Source organism: Chelmon rostratus, chromosome 5, assembly GCF_017976325.1.
Source record: "Chelmon rostratus isolate fCheRos1 chromosome 5, fCheRos1.pri, whole genome shotgun sequence".
NCBI classification, from domain to species: domain Eukaryota; kingdom Metazoa; phylum Chordata; class Actinopteri; order Chaetodontiformes; family Chaetodontidae; genus Chelmon; species Chelmon rostratus.
In genome coordinates this window covers 9,693,989-9,706,470 of record NC_055662.1, presented here as the reverse complement: position 1 = coordinate 9,706,470, position 12,482 = coordinate 9,693,989, and the positions used below count along the sequence as shown (strand labels likewise).

General features: G+C 39.4%; 1 protein-coding gene across 2 annotated transcripts in view; it reads left to right on the top strand.

The window, feature by feature from the left end:
- The first annotated feature begins 4,241 nt into the window (after window positions 1-4,241).
- Window positions 4,242-12,482, top strand: part of sh2d3cb (SH2 domain containing 3Cb) — a 35,247-nt gene continuing 27,006 nt past the window's right edge. The window contains exons 1-2 of one of the 2 annotated variants that reach the window (XM_041938103.1): window positions 4,242-4,369; window positions 7,388-8,135. In XM_041938103.1, coding sequence (XP_041794037.1) covers window positions 4,351-4,369; window positions 7,388-8,135 — 767 coding nt within the window. In that variant the 5' untranslated portion in view covers window positions 4,242-4,350. Of the gene's footprint in view, window positions 4,370-7,387; window positions 8,136-8,156; window positions 9,199-12,482 lie in introns of those variants that run through there. The other variant, XM_041938105.1, reaches the window with a different exon arrangement.

The following is a 12,482-nucleotide window of genomic DNA, read 5'->3' as shown; positions in this document are numbered from 1 at the left end:
AAGGAAGAGTGTGAGAAGGCCAAGGTGGAAATAAAGAAGAGAGATCACCTCTCTTTGTCAGAGCCTCCACACTCAGAAGGAGGAAACTATGAGGACGAGAGCCTCTGTTTATGAGAGGATGGACTCCCTCAGACGAGCATGAAGGAGAGGTGGCAGACGGACGTTAGCCAGCTTAGAGAGCGTCTTGGCCCTGCTGAGCAGCACACAGTCAGCTTCTCATAATGGGAAAAGGTCTGGAACAACGAGGAGGCAGAAATGAAAGAGGACATCCAGCTCCTCATGCAGGAGGTACGCTGCCTGAGCTCATCCTTCACAAGACTTCAGACTTTTGCCCCTTTCTCTGTTCAGGTGCTCTTAAAGGAAAACCATCGGAACAAGAGCTTCTGGAGTTGGTGTCATTTATAAAAGGGAAGTCCTTCATCCCTCATCCTCCCTCTTCCTTTGTCCCAATCATGGATACACCAGTGTGAGGCCATGCTGCGTGTCATATTAATCATTTGAATAATTTCAGTTTATTTTCAATCACTTTGATGTTTGGACTGTTGGTCGGACAGAACAAGTATTGTGAAGGTGTCCCTTTGGTCTGTGGGTGATGGTGACAGCTATTCTCACTATTTTCAAAAAATTTTGGCAAAGCAATCAATCAATTAATGGAGAAAATCATTTGCAGATTTTTCCAGGATGAAACCAAGAATTACCAGCTTGTGATCTTAAATCTAACTGAACTAAATTTGAAGACATTCCTTTAAGGTGTTCATGAGATATTGCGCTACATATGTACAGACAGATGAACGGACAACCTGAAAACATAGCGCTTAAGAAGAACTAAAACTTTCTCCAGCATTGTGAATAACAAGCAAATACATCATAATTCAGTGTCTAGAGGGCCACGTGTCACTGTCTCAGTTTAAAGGTAAGGTTAAAAGGTGAGGTCAGGAATAGACTCTCATATATTGAGGTCAGTTGCCTGTGAGAGGCTGTACAAATGTACCACTTTCCATTGATGATGCTGCCGACAGAACACACGCTCCCCTGAGATTCACCATGAACTGGAACTAGATTCTGGTTTCCTGTGTATCTCATTGGTGGTGAAATGAACACCTGTCTAGTCTGCACCTTCTGCCACGTTCACAACATATGTGACGGATGGCAGAGATAGAAAAGGTTCCCATGTCGTGCCAGTGTTCACGTCATTGTGACGGTTGCACGATTACAGTGAGTGCGCTCAGTTTGACACACATCAAGTCCAGATTCAGCTGAACCTGTTCGAACAGCCCTGCCTCCTACAAACTACACTGAACTCATTTGCATTCATTATTAAGTTGTGTTGACAAACGTGCTCACTGCCGGGTTTATGTTCAGACTCTGCATTCATTTTCAGACTGTTTCCACTATCAAAAGGTTTATCACTGGGCAGGTGCATTAATAACATTAATACATATTAGGAGGTTTGATCAAAGTGAAACAGCGAGAAGAAAGTCAGAAGATAAATTCTATGTGAGACAATTTCAAGATATGAATAAACAAGAGCAGGCTTTTATTTTGAAAGACAATCCACTGTGTTCTTTTCTGCTCAAGTTATATTGATTTGATTGAGTTGTGTCGAGACGCCCAAATGTAAAAATATACTTAAGCGTACTTAAGTACATTTAAATATTGCCAAGTGTGTTTCTTGCACATTTACATAAATGTTCCCTAAAGTGCACTTTTAAGATAATTGAAAAAAAAAATACTTTAAAAAATACTTTTTTAGTATATTTTCAGTGTGTTAAAACACTGATCTGCACAGTAGTGCACTTGAAATAAACTTATACAGATTTTATTTTTCTCACTCTTAACGTTTCTTCTTTTCCCTGGCATAAATAGGCTTCCATAGAATTTGGCACTGTGGTCCACAGACAGAATAATTGCAGGTGTAATTGTTTTTCTTTGATTTTGATGGATGTGTAAGAAAGAACAATGTTACAACACTCATTAAGGTAACGTTTCAAGCTGCCCTGATCACTGAAAGTCTCAAATTTCCTGGACAATCAACTTTAAAAGGCTGTAATTGCTGAGTCACTTCTCAGATTTGTGGATACTTGGTGAGATGATGCATCAGAGTAGATATTTACAGTGATTTACACAATAGTAACAATTACTTAGGGTGCACACAGACACACACACACGCACGCACACAAATACACACCATAATAATTTATGCTGTGATTCTGGTGGTATTTATACTGCATCAGCTTATGCATATCATCAGTATTTATCAGTATTGTTGTTGTGGTGTTCTCTGCTTCGTTGTTTTCTTCATTGTTGGATGCGGTGTGTCTGCGTCTTTGAATGACTTATTAAATCTCAGTGAAACAAAGCTTTCTTGACTGTGTGGTTTAGTTGAGTGCACAAATCTGCTCAGTTGGTTTTGGGATTCTTGTTCACCAGCGAACGTTGGCGGGTAATGCTGCAAGATGTTGACAGCTCTTTGCCTCCACTCACAGATCCTGGAGAGTGACACATGCTCTCCCGCTGTGCTCTCCAGCAAGCAGACAGAGAGAGAAACACAGCAGCAGACACAGCAACAGCAGCAAGTTCACAGTAACCTTCACACAGCTTTAGATGCATACAGATCCAAGATTTTAATTGTGCACTACTGAGCAGTTTCATTCCAGAAGTTAACAATAAACACTAAACTAAACACTAAAAACTGACTTTGTGGAATGACTGATAGTCATATATAATTTTTTTTCCTTTATTTTAATTTAAATTAACCTCTCTGTTCTGATCCTTGAAAAGATGACGTCAGTACACACAGTACACAGGTCTATGAAATAGTACAGAATATTTGACGAAAGACGTCCTCAAACGTTTGAAATGACTGACAAACAAACCAAAATGTTCAGTCAGTGGGGGCTCGTGTCATCCCTGCGTCATCTGTGGTTTAACATACAAGTGAGAAAGGAGCCGGTTGAACCCAGCTGAGCTCCACCCAGAAATTTAAGAAATGAAACAGGAAGTGAAATTGCTCTAATGTGTGTGTGTGTTTTTTAGGGAATGCTGTGTCTTTTAATATCTTTCCTTATTACTGGAGTCTGGAAGGGGATAAAAAGTATGAAGATATGTTGTTGGTTGAATGTTTATGAAAATCATTTCATGAACTAATATGTTCTCCTGTACTTTAGAGAAGTGACATGTAGCTTCACACAAAGAGGCTCCAGTTCTTCCTTCACAGGAGCAATTTGTGCTAAAATGTCAACATCGATCAACAGACTGTGCTTTCAAAGACTGACGTTTCTACATGTGTCAACCAGCAATTAATGATTAAACATTTTTACATCAAAATATGACAGACCAGCACAGCAATTGTGACTTGAGAAAATGGAAATGGCATTAAACATAATACTTTTTACCTGATGGAAGGTAGGAAATTCAAATTCTAAATATAAGTATAACTCACAATACCATGATGAAAAAGTGTTTAAAGTAGAAGCATAAGTCCTGCCTTTAAACATTTTACTGCAGTAAAATGAAACACGTACAAGAGGTAAAACTCTCCCTGTGAGAGACAGTTAAATCACTGATGAATTAATGATTGATTATTGTTGCTTTACAATTGATCTTTATGTGTAATAGAACTTCTGTGTCTGACAATATCATGACACTGATATATGTCGTTGCAATCAGGGCTAAACCTCCTATTTTCACTGTTTTGGATTTTCCTGCCATCACATCACCTAAAAGGTTACATGATGCTCTTCAAGCTGGGGAAATTTCCTGAAACAATTTATCTTTTTTCATGATTTTTAGCATTTCGTAAAGTCTTGTGTCACCAAGATACATTAAAAACGAATCCACATTTTGAAGACACAAGGTTTTACAGCAGTGAAACTGCCTCCAACTGTCAAGCCATCTTTTCTGAGAACAGTGTGGCTGCTCTGAGGGGATTTGGACTCTTGTGCTGAATATTGTTAGCAGTCCTTTAATGTCCAAGCATTTGAGTCCCTGTGTGTTTAATTCGGATGTCATCAATCCATTTTTAATCCATGATCTCTTAAGAAAAAAATAGAAGAAAGTTTGATTTGGCCTTTGAGTTGAAGTTTTAGACTAAATCCTGTCAAAAAACAGTCTCAGTGTGAAGTTCCAGGGTGAGGTCTAGAAAATGACTTGTCACCTGATTGCATCAACATAACTGCCTGAAATTTACCCCCAACACTTCCGCTGTGTTCAGAGTGCAGGAAGCAGATTCACTCTGTTGGGTAAAGAGCATGCGACTAACTGGCACACTGCAGCAACGAGTGGAAGAGTTTTATAACCGTTTTATGCCTGTGAATGTGTCAAAAAGTCATCAAACTGAACGTCTGAAACATGAACAAACGAAAACTGAGTGAGTAATGTTTTGCTTTATTTTAGAGGCATTATTAATACGACAGTTTGGGTTTTTTTTACATTTGTTGCAATTTTGTTTGCTCAAGCCCTGTACTTTAGCACAATTTTGAGGTACTTTTATAAGTATTTCAACTGCATCTTTTTACTCCATTTACATTTATTTGACATCAAGTTTCTTTAAAAACATATGATGACAAAACTCTATGCCAAATAATTTTGGTTTGTGACCTCATTGTGTCTAGTTGTGGCTTGTATTTCTTGTTATCACATTTCAGATGTGTATGGGTTGTTAGCACTTCCACCAAAGAGACATTTCCCCTCTAAACTTCTCATATGGTTTCATGTTTGGGCCCAAAAAGAATCAACATTCCAATATTTCAAAAAAGGAAAAAACAAACAAAAAAAAAAAACAACTAAAGATTAGTGACAACCCTGTGACAAGCACTTTTACTCGTAATACTTGAAGTAAACAGGACGTCTGTTCTTAGATTGGATTTGAATTGAGGATTTTTATTTGTGCTGTAAAATTTGTAAATGAAGGATCTGAGTAATTCTTCCACCACTGCTGCTAGCAGCCCATTGACATTTAAAATATGACAAGCCAAAAAGGTTGAGAGCCACTGGTTTACTCTTAGACGCTTAAAATATTTTTTCTGAATACACAATTCTGACCTAAACAGTAGATGGTATTTATAGCTGTCAGATCAATGTAGGAGAGTGAAAACTGCAGTATTTCCCACTGAAATATTTTGGAGTAAAAGTGTACAGCAGCACAAAATGGATATCTCAAGAACCCCAAAATGTACATAAGTACAGTACTTGAGTATATGTAGCTACTTAGTTACTACCCACCAGTGGAAAATGAGTTTTAGCAGAGGCCTAGTGTTATATGATGAGTCAGGGAAAAGAGGCTGATGCGGGTTTATTTGTGTAATCCGATAAAAGAATGTGATCTATTGACACTTGTTTGACTGTGAGTGTGTGTGTTTGTGTGTGTTGCCTCTTTGTTCACTGTTCCACTTACAAACAGCTTTTTGGTCCATTGTAAATGAAACATAGACGCGTCTTTGTGCAGTTTGAATGGACAGCAGCCCGACTGAGTGCAGAGTTTAGCACGGAGCTGAGCTCAGAAAAGACAGCAAATGTCTGAGAGGACAGCAGCTCACAGCGCTTCTCTTCTTCTGCTGTTTGACTCCATAGTTATTCACTATTTGAAGGTTTAAAGGTTGTTCATTCAGTTCAGTTAGCATAGAGACTGGGGGAAACAGCTACCCTAACTCTGTCCAAAGCTACAAAACAGCCACCAGCACCTCTAAAGCTCACTAATCAACACATCATATCTTGTTTGTCAATTGGTTAATAGTAAGTTAACCGGCTGTTGGCTGAGGGCTTACATGTATTTAGTGGACAGATATGAAAGTACCATCCATCTTCTCATCTAACATCTAAGCAACGAGGAGGCAGATTAGAAAACGGCACATTAATCATTTTTTAAGTCACTGACAAACAAAGTTGTCCTGACAATCTTGAAAGCGCCTGTGTTGGACCTATGCATTATCAAATCCACAATCACGTTAAAGAATGTGCTGCAAGATGAAAGTCGACACCTCATTTCAAACAGTTTTCAGATATTTAACGGCCTAAAGAAGGAATCGTGCACGTTGGGTGAAGACCAGTGTAACCCTGTGGTCTGCTGAAACTCTTGCTTCTTTAAAGATCTGGAATTGTGATAGAAATATTAATGTTTTCCTGGTCCTGAAACCTTCCTTGTTATACAGCAAAAACATGAACAAAAACATGAAAATAACACGAGGAGCTTCTTTGCATCTGCACCTCCACCACCTCACTTCTTCCTCTTTCTCAAAATCATTAGTCTATCTTTGGCTGAGGACATAAATATCCATCAGTGTTTTCAGAGTCTAATAGGTCCCTGGGGCAGAAACATAATCAAACACTGCTGAGAGCTGGAGGGGCTGCACTTTGCAACAGAAACAAGGAGAGTTTCAGCAGACGAGGGTACAACAACATTCCTCACATGACTCCGAGGCAAAGAAAACATTTTTGTTTTTCACAGGACAAAGTGAAAATTAACTGTTTGCAGCTGCTGGTGACTTAAAGGTCCCACATTAAATCATTCATTGTCTTAAAAATGTACGACTACATCTCAAAGAGGGAATAATGTATTACCTGAGTCTGACCCTGAGCAGGAACAAGCAGGTGGAACAAATAATGGATACAACGTCAGATTTCAGGATCACTTTTTTTTTTTTTTTATAATATCTTGTTTTTGCCGGTTTAAACACCTCTGATAACAAGGCTAACAGTCATATTTTGTGTTTCTCTGGTCTACTGATTGACACATCTTATCTTTTGAAAGAACAGGAAGGCATTTCCTGTACTTCACCATTCAGTATCTCAGATTAGTCTCTCTCATCAAAATGGTTGGTAGGGCAGCCCAACATGCAGACATGTCACGGGCAATTGGACATTTATAATTTTGATTAAATAATTTAAATTGAAGAAGTTTTAGAAATGGCGGGATTTCTTTTTCTAACCATTCAAACCATCAAATCATTTCAGCACAGAGGGTCCTGTGCTCTGTGAGATCCAGGGTCTTCACCTTGAATCATCAGAGGCAAACTAATGTCCCCTAACATCTTCACGTGAATATGTGATGCCTCTAAAATCTGTGGACACATTTATCATTTGGGGGCCATGTACATCAAATTCAAATTCAAGATCATTTATCCAACAGCTGTAGAGATACTTCACTCTGAACCACAGAGTTTAGAGAGAAATCTCTCCACAGCTGACTCTCAAAAAACGAGAATAATTTGTTTGATTTGTATTCGCCGTTTGTGTAAAAGCAGATGTCTGTTCTGCATCTCTTATTTTTGCAATCATAAACTCATTATGTCATCATTTACATACTGAGACTAAAATTTATTTTAAAGAGGACCCCTAATGATGTTGAAATGTTTCTGGCACCCTTAATTAACCACCTCCTCCTCTTCAGGTTTCAAATGGTTTGGGAGCCTCAACAATCTCTCCACCCGCCGCTCTTCAGAGAAGCGTCAAGGCATCAAGACAGCCCCAGAGCATGATGGGATTCTCGACGGTGCCAAATCAACAGCGAGCGGCCAATCAGCAGATGACATGGAGCCCTGCCTCCACAGCCCCAGCTATGCCCACTCCAGTGAAATGTACACACATGTGGGCACAGTGCCCCGCAGCCAGAAGCAGAAGAAGAGCTTTAAGGGGCTGAAGGAGAAGAAGAAGAAAGAGGAGGAGGAGGGGATGAGTGGAGGGCAGAGCCAGCGGAACTCAGGGGAGCATGTCCGAGACTCCCCTCTGCTAAGTGCCCTGTCCGCCCTCAGTTTGACGAGTCTGGACCAGCCTCTGTCTGTTTCTGCACCGGACCGGCCACTGCCCACCCTCCCAGCACGCAGCCAAGCATCACCTTTGACCTCAGCACCCGAAAGCTGCTTCAGTGATCTTTCTGTGGACCCCTTCAAGAGCCAAGAGGCACTGTCAAGGACCAAGGATGCTTTAGATCCTGATAGACCTGTAAGAGAGCCTTCAAACATGGCAACTAAAGGCTCCAAAGTGGCTTCGTCGCAGGATGTGTATGTGCCGATGGACCCGATAGCAGAAGCAGCTCACAGCCACGTGGACCAGCAAACAGACAGACAGCGAGGCATCACGAGTAAACAGGAAACCACAAAATCTATGAACGGCTTGCAGGAAGTGGATAGCTCTGACAGGTGAGAAAATTGATTCAAGGCACTTTTGGATGCCACTTTCAACCTGCCCTACAAACTTCAGGTCAAAGGATATCAGAAAAAAGCTGTTTAAAACACCGATGGCTGCAAAAAAAAAAAAAAAATAGAAAAGAAAAAAAGGAAAGAAAAAAAAAATCTCCATCCTGTCACATGTCAAGTCTTATTTTCCTAAGAATCATTGTGGTGAGATTATTTCAACCTCTTTCCACTACAAATCAACTTGTTCATAGACTTTTCAAGAGTTTTCAAAATATAATCATCATATCAAATATGTATTCATATAAGTTAAGATAAAACGTCATTGATTCCGGGGGGTTTAAATTCACAATCTACCCAACAGTATGTAAAGTAATAGAAGTTAGCTAAACCTTTGCCAGCTGTGGCATTTAAGCGATGACTCATGACTGCATCAGTAATTATAATCCACTAAATTACATTATTCTAAAATGGCCCATTCTGCTTCATGAGTATTTTGATATATTTTGATGCTAATACTTGTACTTTTACTGAAGCAAAATGTTTAATTCATGAGAGAGTATTTCTACACTATTACTATTACTACTATTATCTATGACTAAAGACCCGAGTACTTCTTCTACCACAGCCATGCTTCATTACAGAAAACATAAAAAAATACGATTTAAAATAACTATTATAAAACTTTTTTAAAAAAGAATCTTTTAAAACTATTAAAGTATTTTAACACTAGTCAGATGATTTGAATAATCATTGCCTTTGAAAAACTTTGAAAAAAAAAAGTTACTTTTCATAAAAGCCGTATTGTAATGAGACAAGTGGTGTGATTTGAAAAGAGTAAATGCTGCTTTATTTCGAGCGTGAAGTCTGAAAACTGAAAGAAAAAGTGATAACGTCGGGATGGGGCAGCAGCGCACATGCGCAGTGGCGCTCCGCCTGCCGCCGTGGGTCAGTCAGTCAGCGGCTTCAAACTCAGTGGCGCTGCGAGCCGGACTGCGCCGGAGAAGATGTGCGAAGTGGGGCGCAGCAAGTGTCGGTCATCCCGCTCCGCGGAGGGTGAGGCGACAAGGTGAGAGAACTGCTTTTAATGACACGTGAACGGCGAGTATGTGGAAGTCAGTGCTGTGTTTGTGCTGAGAAACTCTTCATCTCACTGTCAGAGGAAGAGTGCGCGCGGTGTCCCTGTCATCTGGTACACCGCTCCTGTCTCTGCTACGAGTTGGGACATTTTCAAGCACTGTCTTCATGTCTCCACTTTAATGAGTGGCGGTCTGTGGTTTATGCCTGTAGCGCGGAAGGAAGCAGACACATGTTTTAGGTTAGTGACATTAAAACACGAGAAGCTGGTAGTGAAACATTTACAACAGCTAGTCGACTTTGAAGTCAGTGGGTTGCCAGGCTGGGCTTTAGTCTGTCTGTCTGTCCGCCTGTTTGTCTGTGTGTTATATGGAGGAGTGCATGCTCAATCTGTTACATAACAGGAGGAATTTGATCCGGCTCTGGTTCCACTCAGACCACTGATAAGGCTTTTTTGGCAGAGATGCAACAGCCTTTTTGATTTTCTCCTGTCTGTCCTACCTGCGTCAGTCTGCCCAGAGTTACACCTGAATTTGACCTTTGCCTGTTCTGCTCTGCCAAGGCAGAGTGGAGTAATTACAGAGGCGGTGAAGATGAAAAAAAAAAAAAAGAGTCTGAAGTGTTCAAGCTGGACAGCAAAACTGTCAAACAGATAGATAAGTCGAAATTCTTTCATTTGAGTTATTTTTAGGCTGATTGTTTTACCCAAAAATCACCACACAGCAACATTATGTAAGAAAGCTGCCCAAGCACTACTAATATTTATATTGAAATCTATAAAATACAATAATTTACAATTTGATATCATCAATTTAAGTATGAGATTTAAACGTAGCATCACCACTAAATAGAACAAAGTTCACTGTGCGGTCAATAAATGAAATGGCAGCTGCTGAGATGTGCTTAGCTAGCCACCTTTAGCAGGAGTGTAGCTGTTTTTTTTACTTCCTCCATCATGAAGTGGTAGAACTGCCTTTTTTTAATTGTGTGGAATGACAAACTGAATAACCAAAATGTCAGTTCATCAAAATATTTGTTTTTCATCTGCAGATAACAGCTAATGTCAGGGGAAAATCCACAACTAAACTTAGCTTTAGCTTTGGCTAACACTAGCCCACAAACTAGCTTTCACTCGAGGTAGCCCTCTTAGTTAGTGGTCTAGCTAGCTGCCTTTTACATCCGTTTTGTAACGATAGTTACTGCAATTTAAAAAGCTGTTTTCACAAACTAGACCCTGCACAACTCTATGGTATTTAAGATTTTTTATTATTGTATTATTTTTTATTTTTATGCAGTAAAAAGTCAGACACAGGTTATAATTTTGACCAAATATGTTCTGCCTTGTCAGGCTGTGGCTCGGTAGCATAATGCAGTTCTCCAGTTCTCTGACCTTAGTATGACATCATGTCATGCTTCGTATTTCAGCAGCCAAACGCTGGTGAAATATGAAGGTGGTCCGAGATCTCAAACACAAAATAAGGACTTGTTATTATATTATTGTACAATTATACTTGTTAGCGGCCACTAAACATTTATCTTTCAGTAGCCGTTAGATGTTCACATTTTACAAAGTTAATTTCCCACCCTGTAGAGAAGGCAAAGCACCTCATCTAATATGGGAAGAAAGTATTTTAATTTTCTGAAATATAATATGAGACTTATGAGTTTTTAAAAAAATTGAGCTGGGGTTCAAAGACCATCTATTTACTGAGCAAGGTGATCATGTAAACCACACAGTTTTAGCAGTAGGACTGCAGCTACCGATTATTTTCATTATTGATTAATCTATTGATCATTTTCTCGATTAACTGATTAGTTGTTTGGTCAATAAAATGTCATAAAATGATGAATCCTATCCAAAATTTTCCTAAGTTGCATTCTACAAGGTCTTGTTTTGTCCAAATACATTCAGTTTACTGTCATAGAGGAGTAAGAGAAACCAGAAAATATCAAAATTGTTGGGGATTAATTTAATAGTTGACGACTAAACTTACACTTCAGAAGAGACTAAACTCTCTTCATGCTAAGAATTTACTGGTCTAACAATTTAGAATTAAAGTTTTCTTCCAGTTTTAGACGAGATCTTTTCACTGAAAACCTCAAAAACAAATCTAAGAAAAGGTAATATGCTCAAAGTTGGCTTCTCTCAACTTGACGTAAATTGTTTCACAGTCAGTTTTGGATGCTTCCACAGATATTCCAGTGACAACATAAAGATCTTATTTGAGATTCTCTGTCATGACATTCTCCATTCTTCAAGGCATTCTCAAACATACCAAAAGTAGAATTAGGAGAAATATTAAACCTATTCACAACACATCTTAAATATTTCTAAAATACTGTATTTTCCTTTGATGTGAAGAAAAAATGACATCTCTAATATTACCTTTAACATTTCTCTTTGAATTTATTCACCTACTTGAGTGTTTCAGAGTCCCGTGAAACCAGACAAAAGTGAAAGCACACCAGGTGTGTGTCAGAAGCAGAGCATTTTGCCTGCCTGATTTTGTTGACTTGCTCATAATTTGCTGATTTGATCATTTTTCTTTGGTATTTTATGCTTCTGCCATAAGTACGTAGGCTTTGTAGTTAAATGGTTAAATGTTTTGTCTGTTTTAATTACATTTTTATGTTGATGTATGATTGTGAGTCTGCGCAGTAGAATCTCTACACTGTTCCTGTGTCTGTCTTCCTGTCTGACTCGATCTGTTCTGTGCAAATTAACATGTCGTCCATCAAAAATAGACTTGGCGTGTATTCTCTGCAGAGCAGAACGGCACCTCTTCTTAGACGTGTATCATGTCATCGCAGTGTCCTAGGTTTGATTTGAGCGGGCAACCTGTACTGTGTGTCATCTCTTTTACTCTCCCCCTGTGTTTCCTGACAGTCGCTTTACTCTGAACTGTCAAATAATACACAAAACCATGTAGCTTCAGTTACCTAAACTTCTTAACCCTACATGTGGCAGATCAGCATTCACTGGTCCACAGTGTCTGAGTTGAGTTGGACTCCTGTCATGATAAGAGAGTTTGTTCTCTTTTCTAGTTTATGAATCATTCAGAGCAAAAGTGGTTTCTGAGGTTAACCTTGACCTTTATTTAAAACTCAGACAGACTCACTGCCTGTGTTTCTTTCTCCACTTAGTGTTTGTTTCTCTCTGTGTGGATGTTATGAGTGTGCCTAATGCAGTGGTGTTAGATGTTCTGGCTGGAGGAGCAGGAAGTGCTGTAACATTTGATGCTGGTTCGGGGAGCGCAGGCCCAGGTGGAGGGAGTT